General features: G+C 39.9%; 1 protein-coding gene across 5 annotated transcripts; it reads left to right on the top strand.

Moving 5' to 3' along the window:
* Window positions 1-407: 407 nt before the first annotated feature.
* ovch2 (ovochymase 2) lies at window positions 408-18278 on the top strand. Of its 5 annotated transcripts, none has more exons than XM_087844111.1 (18): window positions 408-496; window positions 910-1067; window positions 1159-1230; window positions 1348-1445; window positions 2304-2401; window positions 2503-2675; window positions 3610-3705; window positions 3790-3953; window positions 4087-4288; window positions 6584-6616; window positions 6707-6797; window positions 7288-7421; window positions 10001-10144; window positions 10495-10619; window positions 10710-10803; window positions 10882-11013; window positions 13904-13963; window positions 17863-18278. In XM_087844111.1, exons 3-18 carry the CDS (start codon window positions 1161-1163, stop codon window positions 18003-18005), a joined length of 1857 nt encoding a protein of 618 aa, XP_087700237.1. In that variant the 5' UTR covers window positions 408-496; window positions 910-1067; window positions 1159-1160; the 3' UTR covers window positions 18006-18278. The 5 variants fall into 5 exon arrangements, with proteins under 5 accessions (XP_087700237.1, XP_087700238.1, XP_087700236.1 ...); XM_087844112.1 differs by having other exon boundaries at window positions 910-1075; XM_087844110.1 differs by lacking the exon at window positions 910-1067 and having other exon boundaries at window positions 1129-1230.
* The last annotated feature ends 1515 nt before the right edge of the window (window positions 18279-19793 follow it).

Raw genomic sequence — 19793 nt, 5'->3', positions numbered from 1 at the left:
AATGTTTTTGTCACTTTTTATGGAATCAAACTCAAAGTAAGGTCAGTACTTCCACGCTTTAAACGCTGCACGCTCATACTCTCTCCGTACTCGATATATGATCCATTGTTGATCTGCACACAGCTGTTGTCACGAACGTCGCACTTGCTTACGTCACTGTCATGAGACATTCTTGCAAAAAAATCACGGTTTTAGTAACGCAGTAACGCAGCGTTCCTACGGGAAAGTAGCGTTAGTTGGAACAATGTATTTCTTAAAATATCTACAGTACACTTTCCTTTTGGGAATACTCTACTGATACTGCTGCTTTACTGATATGGGACACTCGGTGTGTATCTAATTTCCACCTCTCACAGAGCAGAATACTCCTCTGCACTTCTCAGTCATTTGCAAATGTAACTGGGAGAGGAAACTCTCATGTTGAGGTATTTTTTGTAGCACAGGTTAAGAAAAAGAGAAACGTTCTCACAGTTGTTTCTCACAGTGCTGCTTTCTGGTAAGTAAAAGAACTTTTCAACTGCCTGTTGTCACTTTTGTTATCACAAAGTGACAAATGCGATCAGGACTTGTTATTTTTAAGCTTTTACAACACGTTTTTTGACCAAGCAATACAGTAAGTGGTGTTAATCTAATATCCAATAAAGCAAACATCTGTGAAAATGAGATTTTTGTGTGAAATTTTAAAAATATAAATTTTTTTTGAATGTCAGATGATTCAGAGGACTCATTCACAGAGGCTGCGGCTTTGACACTTGGAAGATTTTGTCGTTTTATTTCTCTGCTTTTCCCGTTTTTTCTCCTCTCTGTCTGCTTTTACATCAGCACTTCTTTTCACACAGGCTGTGCGGCAGTAAGTGTGCTCTCTCTGTCCTTTTGTGCGTGTTTTATGACTGTTTCTCCCCCTTGAAGGCTTTACAGCTGCTGCCCTGTTTTCGAGGCACCAATAACACTCTGCACACCTCACCGCAGCTGACCTTGAGATGATAAACACTTTCACCACTTTTCTCCAACTAATTTTTACTGCGACATTTGAACTCACCAATCACCATCACGGCCAGCCTTTACAGGTTTGTTTGTGAGTATACCCTCACATCACACTAGTCCTTATAAACCTTTTTGTCTGCCCAGTATGAGACCTTTTCTCCATGCTTGGGTTAGTGATGAGGACCACCGCCGCTCTGCTCTCTCTGTATTTTTGGGTAAACACTGGCATCCCTGCTGCTAAAACAGGTGAGTAATAGGATGGGTGCTGAAAAAAGGAACACACAACCTTTCATGTCTTAAAATGACACAGAGCTGAGGGAAAATGTTGTCAGTGGTCTCAAAAGTATTGATGCTTTCTGTTAGGTTCGAAATGTGGAATTTCTCAAGTGTGGAACCCGACGGTTTCCTCTCTGAGGGTGGTAGGAGGAACTGAAGCCATGTACGGATCACACCCGTGGTTGGTCAGTTAGTTCTTCTTTCAGGTTTCTCTCTTTCTTTCTTTCTTTTCTTTAGCTTACCTGTCTGATCTGACTGCTATTTTGCTTATCTTTAAACATGCATATCAGTAGTTAAAGTTATTGTTGAACTTTCCTTTCTTGTTCACCCCTGATGGTTATCACCGGCCATGCAGGCTCACCACGTATTCTGTCCTCCACAAACATGACATGGTTGCTCATGCTGGTATTTCCTGAGGATCACTCAATGACAAAGAGATGGGAGTAACCTTTAACACTATGAACCAAAAAGGACAGCTCCATGGAATTTTGTGGATAAATTGCTTCGTTGCTCAATTGCTCAGTTTAACCCCTTTAATGCCTAGTATATCATATTTGACACATACAATCTTTTGAAAGTTTATTTTTTAAAACTTTTAAATCATCTGTGTGTTTTTCCCCTAGAAAAATGTAAATAAATGACACCCAAAAATATAAAGTATGTAGCAAACAAAATACGAATTGAAACTTGTATTTTTTTAATTGTCAATAAATGCTTCACTTTCAAAAAATATATATTTCTTTGGTTATTATTTAGTGTTTCAGGCTTTAAAGGGTTGCTATAAAAACCTTATTCACCACCACAGTGGTACACAGCAATATGAGAGACTGCAACTTTGTTTGCTCATCATTTTAAACATTTAAACTTCACACATCTGCTGCACTTTACATGAATGCTGCATTCATGGGTCTGTATGAAAAAAGTGTCATTTTTAAGGCTGGCATAGCAAACTAAGAAAAGGGTAAACCAGCCTTTTCTTTTAGTGACAAACTGACTTGTGCTGTCGGCTCTGCTTAATCTTCTTATGGATCGTCTGTCCTCAGGTTTCCCTCCAGAACAGGGGCTCTCATTTCTGTGGAGGATCCATCTTGAGTGACTGCTGGATAATGACTGCTGCACACTGCTTCACATCTTTGTCAAAGTATAAAGTGTTATGTCGCTGACACGACTTATAATTGAGCAGAATTGAATGAACATTTTATGTAACAGGAATAAATGATACGCTTTGAATGTTCTCTCTAGAGAGTTTCTCAGTGGTGTGAGAGTCCTCGCTGGAGAGTTTGACCAGAGAGTACACGATGAGGAGGAGCAAGTCTTTCTGGTCAAGTCCGTCTCAGTCCATGAAAAGTACAACCCTGCTCTGCCGATGAACTATGACATAGCTCTCATAGAGCTGAACCAACGCATCCAGATGGGCAAGTTTTCTGTTCGCATTGGTTCAAAATCAAATAACGTGTCATACTGATCACTGTGTTCAACTCAACAAGTGCCTTAAACCTGCATTTTGGGTCATATTGAGTAAAAAATCAAGTCTACTGTGTGAATTTCAGTCCAGTTCCGCTCATTTGCCGATGATTTGCAATTGAGTCGATCTGCCTGTTTTCTCATATCCACACCTCATCTGTCACATCTGGTTTCAAGACATCAATATGGTAAAGGAGAAAATGTTATGTGGCTACAAATGGAGCAAATCAGCTTTAAAAATAGAATTATATCTTTTGTATCAACCCTTTCTATCAAATTTAAAAAAACAAACAATTTCTTCTGGATTATTTCATAAAAACCGGGTATCTGAATCTAGGTGGGAGGTCTCTGTTACATTAGAAGTTTTCTGACTGCACTGAATTTTTAAGTTTGAAATGCTGGGATGGTGTGGCTACATGGTGCATGGTTAACACATTCACTTAACATGTGACCACTCGTTGTTTGAGACAAATTCCTCAAGAGTTGTGAGGAAGACCGACCAATCAGATATGCAGATCTGCTGCGGCGACCCTTTGCAAAGAAGGGAGCAGCAGACTGAAGGTCAGTGCAGTTTTAATATGTAATGGCTCTAAGATGTTCCTTCAGATCCTCAGAGCACAGTGATGTGTGTGCAGCCTGCATGCTTGCTTGAAGCATCATAGCTCGTCACAGGACACACATAGCTCACATGCAAGCAAATACAACTTACAGATTCTTTGTCAGGTTGAACAATGATAAAAGTCACACAAGGACACTGCTGAGAATAACATTCAAGCATGATGCAATGATGTGAAAACAGAAACAAGGAATGTTGTGTTTCTGTTGTGTTTTGTACTTTCGGGCCACCGTGGTTTTTAATTTGACCTGATGTGACTTTTTCAACAGGAGCTCGTGTCCAGCCGATATGTCTGCCTTTACCTAATGACAATATCCTTCCTCAGACCGCTTGCATGACGGCTGGATGGGGGAGGATAAAGGAACGTATGTCGTTTTTCCGACTTTTAAATATTGTTAAATTAGACTGGAGCTTTTTAATCTATTCCAATCTATGTAACTGTTTCTTAGGGGGTCGTCTTCCTATGGTTCTGAGAGAGGTGCATTTGGATTTGGTTGACCGAGCCAAATGTAAATATGTCCTCCAAACTCTTAACCAGAGACTCGTTCGGCCTCAGCCAAGCATGACAGTTCTGTGTGCCGGCCCAGAGACAGGAGGGAGAGATGCCTGTCAGGTATTAAAAGTCTTTTCATCCTCACAGATGCTCTATTTACAGCACAATTCAGTGCCGTAAATCAGTCATTCTATCCCACTGAGCTTTAAATAATTGACTCATCCCTTGACCCACGACTTCATCCTCTGTCCAGGGAGACTCAGGAGGTCCTTTGGTGTGTCCAGCAGGGTCAGAAGGTCATCGCTGGGTGGCGCTGGGCGTGACTTCCTGGGGTAAAGGATGTGGTAGGAGCTGGGGAAACAACAGCAGCCGCCCCCCTTCCAAACGAGGTTCTCCGGGGATTTTCACTGACGTCAGGCTGCTGCTGCCTTGGATCAAGCGTAAATTGAGAGAGGGTAGGTTTTGAAACAGCATATTTGCTTCTAAAGACTGTGATACACATGGTGTGTCACATGATAACCATATATGGAGGTAGTACAGTGCTGGTACAAAGTGGCTATTACACCCTGAGATCCATCTGATAACATCTGAATGTCACTTTGTATTTTAGTCAGGGACAAACTTAAAAAGTAGCTAAAGCTTGTAGAAATATATTGCAGTAAATATGCCTCCACCCACACATCAAGGTGGTGAGAAACCTGTTTTCCTAACCTTTAAAGTGCTGCTTGACCATCAAAATGTGATGTAACAGACAGGAATGTAAACAATGTCTGTTTATTGAAATATCAGGAGATGAAGGTAAAGATTCTTTGTTTCCTCATCAGCAATCGATTCAAATATGTTCTTAAAAAACAGACCTTCATGACGTAATATACAAACACACTTGTCTTTTTGACATTCCTTTAACTAATCGCCCAGCTTTCTAAGTGTTGTGAGTACTGTGAAAAAGCATTGAGTCACCTTTCCTTTCTTTATACTTTGCTTCCAAGAAGCCAGACTTACTTGTAACTGTTTTTAAAGAGCAGTCTTAATCCGGTCGTTAAATGATGACGTGACGAATCCTACTTCCGGGCCTAAAGTAGTCTGCGTTTAATATGGCTTTTGTGTTGTTAACATGTTTAATGTTTTGTATTTTCTTCTATTTAATCTCAAAAAGCTCCTAAAACAGTTAGTTGACCTCCCTCGGCTTTCATTACTGCTAATCATTTATTTAAGCTCAGTTTTTAAAACCTTAGGATGTAACTACAGCCCAGCCCATGCGGCAGTATATGAATGACTAACCTCGTATTGTGGATGGATTATCTCAGTTGTTCTCCTGGCTGAAGTTTGGTCCTTTTACAGCATCCTGCCATGCGATTACATTTGTTCCTGACCACCGAGAACACTCACGTTAACTTTTATCAAGTGGAAAAAAGTTAGCTTGTTTATATTATGCTAACATAGCTGTGTCGCTAGCGGTCACGTAGCACATCATTATATACCAGCTAGCCAAACTTCAGTAACCCTACAAACGTCACTGCTGTTTAGTTTTCTGTCTTCATTTATGTTGGAAGTGATAACAGAGCTGTACGTTTTAATTTGTTTCCAAAACCCCGCAGTCAGGACATGCTATATTGTATTTAGATAGAAGCTAGCGAGCTAACTTCCTGCTAACTTCTAACTCCGTTAAATGTCATAAATTCCGTTTTCATGGATGCCTGGATGTTAAACTCAATTGTTACACCTGGTAGAGCAGAACGCTGATCATTTTATTAAAGATGAAAGACTTTAGACAGTTTTTCAACTCTCAGTAATGCCATAGTGATCGTTTGATATATGGACCTGCAGCAGAGTTTAGGCCCAGACACGGTTAGTGACGTCAGACTTAACGACCGGATAGCTGTCCCGGCTCTCTGAAGGCCTTTCCAAATTTTCCTTTATACAGTGACGTCTTTGTCACTCATTTTCATTCCGGCCCTTGTATCGGACCATTATCAGAGCAGTGCTTCTTTCCTCTGAAGAAAACCACTTAACACTGTCTAAACACAACAGATAACTCAAATAAACAATAAACAAAAGTTAAGATGTATCTGATACACAAAAATGTCTAATTTCTTGCCTTTCTGTAGTTGGATCTATGAAAACAATAACATATTATTCCCATTTTCCAAGCAGAATATGAAGAAATGAGGGTTTCCTCAGGACTTTTGTACAGTAGACGCATAGCATATTGTATGTGTCATCCCTGTATGATGACGTTAGCTTTCACACAGTGTGTGATGCACGAACATGAGCAGCAGATTGCTGTCTGCAGTTCATTTAGCAGCTGCTGCTGTTATTAATATTTAACATGATACAATACCATTTAAAGCTGTTGCTTCTCCATATGGGCCCACTTTGTAGATCCCAACAAAGACAACTTTTGAGGCTGAGCTTTATCAAAGCATGCTGGACTTAATCTGATGCTGTCATCATGGTTAGAACAGATTTTTATTATTATTTTTATGAGAAGAAAAGGTTACAAAAACGAAGTCTGTAGGCATTTTTGAATTGTTTAAACTCAGCAGTGTCATTCTGAAAATTAGGAGAAAAAAACATTTTGTATTGAATAGATGTGAATTAACTAATTAGAACATTTTAGATTACGTTAATCTGCGGTTTAACTCTGTGGGTTTTTGTCCACAGTTCCTCCAGAAACAAATATTCTGATGACAGATGAAGTTCTTCCATTTATATTTATGTTCTCTCTTTCATCTTTCTACTTCTTTCAGCTGAGCACCAGCAGCAGACAACGGTTTCATCAAGTGAGTTGTCTTTCCACTCATTACACCAACTCTTGTTCATCTATATTTCATAATGTGCTCATGCTTCTTTGATGTTTGCGTGCGTCTCAGGACTCTGCAGCGTGAGAGACGGACCTGTGTCTGACATTAACGGGGTAATCAAAAATCCCAGGCTCCATGGCGATCGCTATGACAACAACCAGTGAGTGACACGTCAGAGAAGAACTAAGCGGCGGTGCTAACTGCCTGCTCAGTCAGAATCGGTGTAGTCAAGAGAACACTGCATTTCCATCTGTAGTGATTTACATTTGAGGCCATTTATGTGCATGAATTTAAAAGATGGCAGAGAGAGCAACAACCAGTCCATGCAACAGATGCGATATCTATTGATTTTGATGCAGACTGAATGGACAAGCTGGGGTGGAGGTGGGTTATGAGGTGGCTTGCAGATGTGCAGCCTAAAGCAAATTAATCAGATGTGCTGATATGAGCAGTCACTGAGATCAGCCGATGTGCCAGAAGCTGCCTGAGCTAACGCCATGCTTAATAAGATAACTGCCAATCGATATTTCTTATAATTCTGTGAGGATGAGAAATTCTAAAAAACTAAATTTGACTTTTAGCTCAGGATTATATGGATGTAAAGAAGGAAAATACAGTTAACTGGTTAAACTGTTCATGCCTTCCCACAGGTTGTGTTTGTGGAGCATCAGCGTTCCTCCAGGTTATAGTATTCTGCTGGAGTTCGATCTTTTTGACTTGGAGAACGACTCGTACTGTCGGTATGATCGACTCACTGTTTCAGTAGGAAGCCATCGGCCTGTTGGTGAGTTTCAAACACCTTCATTTCAGCTTACAGTGCACTGACTCACAATCATTTCCTGACTAACCTCAACAATAACAACTGCTTTGTATGTTGTGGGAATCACAGAGTCTCACAATACTATCATAATATGTAGTCTATTGTAGTAATGTAATGAAAAATATCAATATATGTGCAACTGAAAAAGAAAAAGCCAGTTATTGAGCTTCTGTTCAGTTCACCTTCATTCATTTAATACGAGCAACCATGGGGGACATGAAGTAATGACTCTCCTAACTCTTTCCCACTTGGAGCCCGATTGGAGGAGTTGTGAAATGTCATCTTTTATGGGTGAAAGAATTCAGATACTGTAAGGGAAAGGAATCCAATATACCAGCTTATACTGTACTAAAGATGCATCAGAGCCAGCCTGGACCTCTGGGGACGGCTGTGTTAAAGGACGTGTGAAACATTTCTAAAAATACATTCTTATATATCACTTCTTCGAAATGAGAAGTAATATTTATGACATGTCTGGGCTTCATGCAGAAGTGCCCACGATGGCAACCTCAAACCCCGATGTTAAAATACCTTTAGAAAACATGTTGGTGAAAAAAATTATGTGGTTTCCCCTTTTGTAACAACTCTGTTTTTACACCTCATCTGTTTGGATGCAGGTGAGACTTAAAATGAGAAGCGTAGCCACTAGGGATGCACCGATACCGATACTGGTATCGGGTATCGGGGCCGATACTGTAAAATGTGTGTGTACTCATACTCGTAAAAGTTAACCGATACCATGAACCGATACTAACTTATTTCATTAGTCAGAGGGTGGCTTGTCATTTCTGTTGTAGTTTTTTAGATTGGCCACTAGGGGGACATCCCACGCTAAACAGGCACAGGGTTAGACGAGTGAGACTGGCGGCTCCAGATAAAAAAGAGAAACTGGAGGCTGCTGTAGCTAGGCTAAACAAAATGTCAGCAGTGTGGAACAGCCAACTTTAACTCAGGTTTTGGAAAAGGGATGAAAAATGTCAAGAGAAAATCCACGGGCAGTTAAAATAACAGAGGCTCTGACTCATTTTATCGCTCTGGATGACCAGCCAATGCCGGCCGTGGAAAACATAGGATTGCACCGTCTTCTCAGCATACTCGAGCTGCGATATGAAATTCCCAACTGCCCACACATCAGGGAGATAATGGTGCCAAAACTTTCTGAAGAGGTAAAGACAAGCAGTGTGTGCGCGATGTCAGTCCTTGGTTTAACGGCACAGTGGACTGATGATCCACGGGCAGATGAGAAGTTTGTTCGTCAATGCCAAATACTTTTGTTATTTTGTTTGTTTGTTTACAATATGGACACTCTGCAACAATTTAAAAGTTTATTTTATTCTCAAACCTAATTTGTATTTATTTTATTCCAAACAGAAGTGTCTATTTATTATTCTGAAAGCTCGAGACGGTGCCAATAGTTCAGTGATATTTTGTTAAATTACAATGTGGAGACTCTGCAATAATTTAACAGAAGTGCTTATTTTTCACTTGAAATTTTTTTGTGGTCATTTTTAATAAGATTTTAATTTTTATCGGCAGAGAATATAATAAAACCTGTCTTCCAATTCATTGTATTTGTGTGTGTGTGTGGTAGAAGTATCGGTTTTTGTACTCTGTATCGGCAAGTACTCAGATCCAAGTATCGGTATCGTATCGGTTTGAAAAAATTGGTATCGTTGCATCCCTAGTAGCCACACTGAGTGACATGTGATGACACATGCAGCTGTAGCTCATGGCTCTCTGCTGGGCCTCAGTTTCACTAACTCACTTATTGGATTTTTTTTTTTTTAAATTATCTTCCAAATAACATGACCTGCTATTTGGCACGGACCTAAGAAAATCGTGCGTCTGTTCTGGTAAGTTAGCCTGTTACAAGTACTAAGTAGCAGATGTGGATGTTGCACCCATTGCCAGTAGGAGCTGATAACTCAGCACTCCACCCTCCCCGCTTCAAATGTGGTCACTCGTGGCTTAAAAAGAAGTGAATATGGTTGTTAAACCACTATGAGGCTTCAAACAGAGCCCACAACCCAGTGAGTGGCATTGTGGAGGCTATGCCCATCTTTTATATACAGGGTATGTTCCTATTGCCAGTTCAAATAATTTACAAATGGCTGTAAGAGGTAGCAGTTTTTCTGTGTCTTGGCTATGTGTTAAAACTGTGCTGGGGTCAGGATGTGGTTGGCCTACATAATATATCTTATCGTAAACAGCTTGGCTGAAAACATGAAGCTTCCCACAGCTTTGACGGTGTATCTAATTCTTTAACTTGCACATGAACTGATGAATAGGGCTGTAGGATTTTTTTGATGACCATGCAGCCAAATGTTGCTGGTAAGCACAGGTTTAGTCTTTGCAAAACACTGAATGACACCCCGACTGCACACACTGACAACGAGAGAATCTTGTTCATGGAATACATATGATACCCCCTTTTTTTATTTCTAAAAGCACAAACATGAAACTCTCAGCTTTACACATTTGCAAGTAAAAAAAGAAAAGTGTGTGTAAATATCTAAACGTCTTCATGTGCCTCTGTGTTTCAGGGATATTCTGTGGAAGTGTGCTGCCCGGCCCAGTTCTTCTAAATAATTCCCACAATGCCACACTTCTCTTTTCCTCTGATATTAGCAGAGCAGGAAGTGGCTTTGTAATTAGGCACCATGCGGTCAAAGGACACTCTCATCCTGGTGGGAAATACAACACACACTGCAAACATACACGAGCGCATTATGCAATCCAGATTCTACACTATACAGCTGGCAGAGTGATGCACGCGCTGCGTACTCAGCTTGTACACAATTTTAGCTTCTGCTGTGTCTGTGGGTTGTGGTTCTTGTAACAAACAGCAAATTATGCAGGTGGATGCTGCTTGAGACAACAACAAGCTAACTGAGGACTCTAAAAAACACACACACGCTCTAGCTTTAAAAACAGCGGCTAATGATGTGCATGTGTGCAGATGAGTGTTTTTAAATGTTTTAAACTGAACTGTCTAATGTAAGCTAATGTTTATGTGTGTGTGTGTGTGCACACTCAGGATGTGGAACACTTGTTCTGGTTGAAGATAAGGCTTCTATACACAGTCCAAATCACCCACAAGCCTACAGTAATGACTGTGTCCTCCACTGGGTAATCCATGCTCCTCTGGGTCATGTGGTTAAGGTGAGCTGCACAACTTACCCACCTGGTATTCTCCTTAAGGTATTATTAGAACATGTGTGATTAAAAGCTGGTTGATTTCTATATTTTCAGCTGGAGTTTACTGATTTTGACCTGGAGGAGTCGGAGAGATGCTTGTATGATTCCCTCACTGTCCTGGGAGATGTTGAAGGAACAGAGGAGATTGGTAGGATGGATACATCAAATCAGAATTCATCTTTTTATACCTGGATCACTCAATATCTTGTTGCATTCCTTTGTTTAGCCTTGCTGTGTGGCGGCAGCATCCCTCCTCCTGTCCTTTCCTACCACAGCACCATGGTGCTTCGGTTTACGTCGGACAGCAGCATCACTCATAGGGGTTTCAGGGCTACACTGACATTCATCAGCATTACAGGTACCCCACTGCACGTGTGTTTCCCACCACTGAGTAACTACTAACATACCAAAAGTCTAGCGATATGGGTTTAGTGGATTAGTCATGGGTTAAATGTAGCCAGCCCGCAGACCATTTCAGTGGGTCCCATCTTATTTCCCTGTAAAAGTAAAAGATGTTATGAACTCTGTCCCACTGGGAGCCCGTTCTCACTCCCGAGGTGTAACATGCCGACGTTTTGTCACGTCCCGCGGCGTTCCTGAGGAACTCGAAAGGAGACCTTCGGCGTTCTTATGGTACGCGGCGGGTTATGGCTGAAATCCAGTGCAATGACGCTCCCGCGGTAATAGACGTTCCAGCCCTGTATTGCAGCCCTAAACCTAACCTTATCCCTAGCCCTAACCATAACCCTTTTCCTGACCTTAACCAAGACATTAATGATGTTAAATAGCGTGTTTCTAAGCGATTTGAAGAAAAAGAGCGAACATGTTTAGATTGAGTCCATACGGTTCTCATATTTCCTCATTTTTTCCGAGGTCGTCATTCAGGAACGTGGTGGGTAGCCGAAAACGTAATATGTTGACGATTTGTCACCTAGCGTAAAATGTTACGCTTTGGGAGTGAGAACGTGTTGCCACTGGAGGCCACTCCACTTACATGTGCAGACTAACATGTTGCAGGTGCCAGGTGTTAAAAATCTGTCTTGTATGCTGCATATTTCATCAAGCACGACACCAGACCTAATAATTAATCATGTATTCAAAAATATCCAAGTCATTAATTAATAAAAAATAAAAATGATTCATAAGTAGGACTTGGTATTTATTGTCTGTGAATATGATTTTTTCTTCATTCAGTAATATGAGTCTATTAGTAAATAGTAATACCAATGATTGTAATCCAGCCCAATAATCTGTTGTCTTTACAAAATTTGTGGAGCTTTGTTTAATTTAATACTTTAAATGTTGTGTAATTATCTTCATCTACCGCAGGGGTGGGCAATTCCAGGCCCCGAGGGCCGGTGTCCTGCAGGTTTTAGATCTCTGAATCACATGGGCTGTATCCCAATTCAGGGTCTGCAGCCTTAAAGGCCGCATTTTAAGGCCGATTACGTCACCGCGACGCGACGAAGGCTGTCCCAATTCAGAGGCTGCTCGAAATGCGGCCCTCAAATGCGTCCTTCATTTCCCTGAATTTTAAGGACGTGGCGGTGTAGACTTTGTGGCCCAACATATCCCAGAATGCATAGCGCGGTGGTGGGTGTGGATAATTTTGCTGGAAAAAAACAGCGGATGAGGGGCGCCCGAAGAGTAAACTTTAAGTAAGTACTGAATATTATGTCACTTATTTATGTGCAAATGTTTAATAACGAAGAACATTAAAACATTACTGTTGGCCACATGTCGGCAAAGTTATGTGACATTAGTGACGTTTGTACTAACTTGGTTTTAAAGTCTTTACTTTAAAATATACGCCGTTCAATAGCTGAGCTTAATCTTACAGAGAATGATCAAAGCTCATGTAGAAGCAAACAAGCAAATGAACAAAAGATTTTCTCCTTCATTTCTGTCAAACAAAGCTGTATGAAACGTTTCCAGCTGTTAGTATCATGGTTGCTAGGCAACCTGGGCAGCGCAACAGAGTTTAGACCGTCCCATTTCACAAGCCTCGCACTTCCGGCCTTAGCGGTCTTTAAGTAGCCTCAACGATCCTCAAGGGATCGTTGAGGCTGCGTACTTTAAGGCTGCAGACCCTGAATTGGGATATAGCCATGATTAGTTCGTTACCAGCCCCCTGGAGAACTTCAGGACATGTTGAGGAGCTAATTTAGCCATTTAAATCAGCTGTGTTGGTTCAAGGACACCGGCCCTCGAGGCCTGGAGTTGCCCACCCCTGATCTACCGTATCCTAGTGAGTATGAGCCTCTGAAAAATGCTGGCCAACAAGAATAAACAAACCTTTACTTTTAAAACAATATATATCACACGTTCCCTCATATTCTTTTATGCCTGCACACTTGAGTTGATGATGGCTGCACTTAAAAATGACCTTTCATTAAATCCAAGTCTGGCAGGTCAGATCGGTCGGCAGCACTCCAAGCAGATCAGCTGATGAGCTCAGTGCCATCTCCCACCCTTTCATTACACATCAAACTATATATAAACTATATGTTGTTATATTTCTCCTCTGTTCGGTGCTCGAGTCCTGTTGCCCTGCTCTCTGACGTCTCAGGCCAAGAGTAGAGCCATGTCCCCAAATACAAATATCAAATTGGAGACATTAATTATTTTCTAACTATGGTGTTCCAAATGTAACTGGAATAAAGTTTCATGACTGTGTGAAGGCAGGAATTGTGGACCCAAGAGCAAACTTGTGGAGACAAAAGTGAACTTAAAACTACTCAGCTTTACTGCTCGACAGCAGGCAAAACAGAAAACTGGCAAAGTAACTGAACTAAACAAGCAAACAGGCGGGCAGACAAAACACACAGTGGGGAATGACACGACAACGAGCAGGGAGAGACGCAGACACTAAATACAAGAAGTGAACAGGACAGAGAGGAAACAGCTGGGAGACAGGGCTGACACTGATTACACAGACGAGAAGGAGGAGCACACAAAACTGAAAACACTAACACACAGACCTTCAAAGTAAAACAGGAAACTCAACACATATGCAGACACAGACTCAGAACTGACAGAACAGGAACAGAGCGAGTACAGAACCGAAACCTACCAAACAGCAAATCTTAACAAAAGATATAACCAGAATAAACGAGAACAAAAGATAATATAAACAAACACAAAACACCGAGACATCAGACTCAGGACATAAAGTTAAAAAGTAAAACCTATAAAGGTAATAATTACTCATGAAAGTATGATACAGATCTTGTTGCATTTTTCTGCAGACCTTCATAACCAAAAGAGGACAGATGTTGAGGATCTGCCAGATGTTTTGACAACTTTTGGTTGGTGCTTTGCTTTTTTTTTGTCTTTAATGTGTTTTTTCTTTGTTAATTAAGAAATAAAGAACAGTGACAGTGGCCGGTCTGTCCGTGCTGCTCAGGAGTTCCTGAGCAAGGCATTAAATATTGAGCTGCTGCAGTGGAGCTGCTCGCTGGTCAGGAGTGGAATGAGTGAATGAATTAATGAATGAATGGTATTTGCCAACTCCAAGTGTTGAGCTTATCCACCGGTGGTGTTATGGGCCCGACAAAGCTGTGTCAGTGGCATTTAGAATGGCAGTAAGACATTTAACGCTGGCGTCACCGCTTAAAATGTGAGAAACAACAGTTTCAGAAAGCAGGCTGATGAACACATTCCCAAAAGACTGCTCAGCTTTATATGTTATCTGTTTCATGAATTTGTCAAACACAGTATTACTTTTTTCAAACAGTCTTCTTGTAGGGCCGAGATAACTGAACTACTTTTTAAAGCTGTGTAACAGATGATATTGTTTCATGAATTCCCTCCTTTGTTTTTGTCTTATTTGTCTCGGTATTTTCCGAGAAATACTCTGAAAAAACTAAATATCTGAGTGCAAGCTGTTCCAAAAATGATACAGAAATGGCTTTCAGTTTCTGACTGAGTTCACAGCCTGCAGAGCTCTGAGGGTTTCCTGTGAGCTGCTGTTAAAGAGCATTAGACCTTTGGCATTACTACTAGTATGTGGGTGCAACATATCAGTTTTCAGAATCAAATCCACGAGTCTTGATGTAATGCGTCCTCTGAGAAGAGACATGTGCATTCATCCCATACAGTATATGCTGGTCATTTAGTCGAGCTTTCCATGTTTAATGACTCTACTGTGCACAGAGACAGAGTCCCTTGGCAGGCTGCCCCTCATGACAACAGAAGCTGAGAAACAGGTAGTTCCACCTGTGTGTGTGGTTCCACCTTCACCTCTCTCACTGTCTCGCTTCTCAGTGTTTTGTTTTTTGTTTTGTTTTTTGAAAAATAAACCCTTTGAATTGGGATTCAGATCTGTTATGACCTTTTATTTTTGTTGAAAACATTTTGTAATTTTTTTTCTGATCTGTTCTGTTTTTCATCAGCTCTCTGTCTAAACCTGTTAGTTGTCTTTGCATGTCTGCCGGGTTAACCGCCACCACACCCAGTACCTGTGAGACCATGGTGTTGCTTTGCTGTTGCTTTTTCCCAACTGAACCTCATCTTCCCAGTTCTGAGAAAGTAGAAGCTCCGCCCCGTTTCAAAGACTTTGATTAAATGAAATGACTCGTGATGAATGTAGGTGGCAGGTGTGGTCAGGAAAGCAAGCTAAATGAACGCTAACGTGTGGCTGGAGGTATTACAGTACGTTGCAAAATAAGCGCCTTCTTGTCTTTTAAATGTTTGAATGTTTGACGGTTTTCAACGATGCACATGAAGCAAGAAGTAAAAACTGATCAGTCACATTTTCAGGTTTTAGCCTCTAAAATTTTATTTTTTTTTATTTTTTATTTTTTTATTTTTTATTTTTTATTTTTTATTTATATTTTATTTTATATTAAATATATTTTCTGTGATTTATCATCACTTCTTGAAGCTTGTTGTTTATTTAATGATGAGTTGGAACTGAAGCCAGACTACTATTGGATCTGGCGGCTGTTGAGGCCAGTTTGATACCAGTTTGATTTGTCATGTTCAACAAACCAGTTTGAGCTCATTTAAGCTTCTGACATGTTATTGTTGGACGTCCTCATCAGAAGATGGTCACACTCGGGTAGGCTGTGGAGTTTGAACATCAGTCAGTTGGTACCAAGGGTCCCTCGCACTATTACACCACCACCAACGTGAACTGTTGATACAGTTGGCAGGTGGATCGATGTTTCCACATTTTTATGCCAAATTCTGATGCAAACAGCCAAAGGTTGCAGCAGAAATCGATACTCATCAGACCGGTGAAAGTTTTTCTTTTATTACAATCTTGTATTGTCCAGATTTGGTGAGCTTGTGTTAATTATAGCCTCAGTTTCCTTTTCTTAGTTAGGTACAGGAGAGGTACCCAGTGTGGTCTTCTGCTGCTGCAGCCCATCTGCTTCAAAGTTTGTGTTCAGAAGTGCTCTTCTGCATGCCTTGGTTGTAACAAGTGGTTATTTGAGCTATCATCAATACATCATTTTAGCTGAGAGAACTCCCACTCGCTGGATTTTTACTTTAAGTGTAAACCCTACAGATGATTATGTCAGAAAATCCCAGTAGGTCAGCAGTTTGTGAAATACTCAGACCAGCCAGTCTGGAATCACCAGCTGTGCCACATTCAGACTCACTTGAATCACCTCTCTTCCCCATTCTGACGCTCGGTTTGTGCTTCAGCAGGTTGTCTTGATCATGTCCATATGCCTAAATGCATTTAGTGATTAGATATTTGTGTTGATGTGCAGCTGACCTAACAAAATAAGGGGCGGGTGTATATTTTACCAAAAAAAAGGTCATGGCTATTTGTCTTTCAACCACAAATCCATTAATTACATTAAGATAATTAGACAGGGTTCAGGGCTTTCTCTTTTACCAGGCTGTCTGGGTGGTTGACACAACAGGCGCTGGGCAGAGATAAACATCACATGATGCAACAGCACACCACTGTTATGGCCTCATAGCCTCCCTGTTTCCCCCAAAGATTATTTTTAGATTCATTTCACAATATTTAACTGATTTGATATTAAAAGAGGGTGATGAGTAACCTGCAGTGATAGCTTTTGACTTTAAAATGTTAAGCATTTGAGGTTTTCATGCTTCTCTTTGTGCTGCTTTGTGTTTTATATATATACATTTTCACATGCTGAGTATAGAGAGTACCTAAAATGTGATTTTTAGTTAACCCATCATCAACCATCGCCCTCAACAGGAAGCATGGAAAGGATTCACGTGATCAGCGAATCGAACTTTTATTCTAGACACAAGTTTTGGTTCAGACCTCCTGACTGAGGCGGCTGTGCAAATGTGTGGGTACAGAGCGCCCTCTAGTGATATTTTATGGGTACTGAAGGTAAAGCAGTTTAAAAAAAGTTGCTGTTACTAAATACCATTTCTGATTCGGCATTTGCCATTTAAATTGCTTTAATATTTGCAAATGTAAAAAAACAAACAAAAAACATCTCTAGTCCTTTTTTATTTTCTGTGCACACAGGCGCAGTTTTCAGGAAACGTGCAGATCATCTCAAACAAACACGTTTTGCTGGCGTTTCTTGATAACTGTGAAGGTTATTATCCTCCTTGGTATATACTGGAAAATAAGCTGCAGTGAGTCAAGCTTTTATTAGTGATTATTATCAGGTGTTACCCAAAACTTTTTTTAAGACATGAGTTATATCAGTTCAATTTCAAAATACAATGCACAGATTTATTAATGCAGGAAGAATCTATTGTTTAGACGAGGGGTGTCAAACATGAGGCTCCTGAATCCAGCCCGAAGGGTGGCTTTGGAAAATGTGAATTAGGACTTTTGACTGCATTTTCACAACAATTTTACAAGTTTTACAGCGTTTTCTATTGATAACGATCTCGTCATGGCCATTCACAATACACCAGAGTAATTAAACTATAGATTTGTGTAATTTTACACATTTTCTTCTTACAAATTAGGCCCAGAGTCATGCTGACAGATTTCTTTCATTTATTACTGCACCGTTTCTTTATCACATAGAAAAACTGAGACATAATGTCAAAATTGTGTTTCTTTGTCTCAGAGACTGAATGTGTAGTTTAACTTCTTTACAGTGATGGAAACTCGAGTCCAAAATTGGAGTAAAATGATTTGACATTCCAGGCTTAGTAAGATAATTTGCTTTCACATTATCACACAATTACATCATGAGATTACGACTGGTTCACATAAATCTTTTTTAATTTAACATCTGTGTTGCAGAACCAGTTGTGCAGCAGTACAGAACCAGAGCCCTGCCTCACCGGGCCGATGTGGACCATGACGCCTCGGAGGATGTTACCTTAAATGTGGACCGGAGTGTAGATGAAGATTACAGCAGGGAATCATCAGAGCTGGCACAGTAACCTGCACGAAGGAGGCTACCTGTTACATTCTGCTGTCTTTAAGTCTTGGGAATGCAAAAACAAGAGTTTTCAATCGCTTGTCTGTTACTTGTTGCTGTTTCCTAGAATGCTTGCTCTCCAGTTTTCAACATACTGATAGTTCAAGAACCACACTGGTAGTTTAGTTTAATCATTTTTGTTACAGAATCCTCAGGATATTCCTCGCACCATTTTGTCATCTTGCTATTTTCTTACCCTGAAGTTATGTTCAAGTATTAAAGACTGTATTAAAAATCTGCCTTGTGATTTTTTGCAGCGATTTGGTCAACATTTGTTGCTTTTAAATCATTTGACTTGACACAGAGACACACAGAGTGCATTATTCTACCCCGTGCTATATTTTTATCCGTGTTGGTGACCAGAGATGGGCAGTAACGCGTTACTTGTAACGCGTTACTGTAATCCGATTACTTTTTTCAAGTAACGAGTAAAGTAAGGGATTACTATTGCAAAAACGGTAATTAGATTACCGTTACTTTCCCGTAGGAACGCTGCGTTACTGCGTTACTAAAACCGTGATTTTCTTGCGAGAATGTCTCATGACAGTGACGTAAGCGAGTGTGATGTTCGTGACAACAGCTGTGTGCAGATCAACAATGGATAATATATCGAGTGCGGGAGAGAGTATGAGCGTGCAGCGTTTAAAGCGTGGAAGTACTGACCTTACTTTGAGTTTGATTCCGTAAAAAGTGACAAAAACATTAGTGTCCGCTGTGCGTGGGAAGAAAACTTCTTTTTACAGCGAAAAAACCCCCTAAACTTCCAAGCAAGCACCGAGTAGCTACGACGTAATGAGAAACTCACAGAGAAACTGCGGTATCCTTCCACTGACCGCTGCGGCACACCTGCACCAGGATAAACCTCCGCCTACTCTACTCCTGCTTTACAGGTGAAAATAGAGCAAAAGGACCGCTAGTCTTTGACTTTATTTATTTTCTGCTGTGTTTTACTTGCATCTGAAAGAGTGAGTGTAAACACAAAAAAATAAATAAATTTAAAAAAAAAAAATATATATATATATATATATATATGTATATATATATATATATATATGTATATATATATATATGTATATGTATATATATATATATATGTATATATATATATATATATATATATGTATATATATATATAATATGTATATATATATATTTTATTTTATTTTTATTTTTTTTTAATGTGCTGGAATGTGCAGAAAATAGGTTTAAATGTTGAAATTATTTCTTCAAGTCAGAGAATGGTGCATATAATTAAAATTTTGCTTGATGCATAAAGTTAAAAGATTAAAACTAACAAAACAAGTTTTAAAAAGAGACTTTTCCATTTGATTACATTTTGTATGATGGATTATGTAGAAAAAGTAGAATTGGGCTGAAAGATCTATCGCTTTATCACCTATTCAGGTTGTAAATCATGTTTTTAAAAAGTAACTAAGTACTAAGTAATTAATTACTTTTGAAAATAAGTAATCAGTAAAGTAACGGGATTACTTTTTTGGGGAAGTAATCAGTAATTAATTACTGATTACTTTTTTCAAGTAACTTGACCAACACTGTTGGTGACTGTGACTAAACAAAATGATTAAAATGCTGCAACTGTTACTGGGTACAAATAAAATTGGCTCATCTTTTTAAGGATACTCCCAAAGACATGCAGTTAGATGTTACATTGATTTTTAGCAATTCCAACTGCCAAAAACCATGATTTTTGTAAAGAATAAAATATAGTATCTAATAAAAGGAATATAGT

The sequence above is a fragment of the Neolamprologus brichardi genome, chromosome 7 (genome assembly GCF_056152115.1).
Source record: "Neolamprologus brichardi isolate AB-2024 chromosome 7, ASM5615211v1, whole genome shotgun sequence".
NCBI classification, from domain to species: Eukaryota; Metazoa; Chordata; class Actinopteri; order Cichliformes; family Cichlidae; genus Neolamprologus; species Neolamprologus brichardi.
Note: the sequence above shows the minus strand (reverse complement) of the source record. Positions and strands in the feature narration are given on the sequence as shown.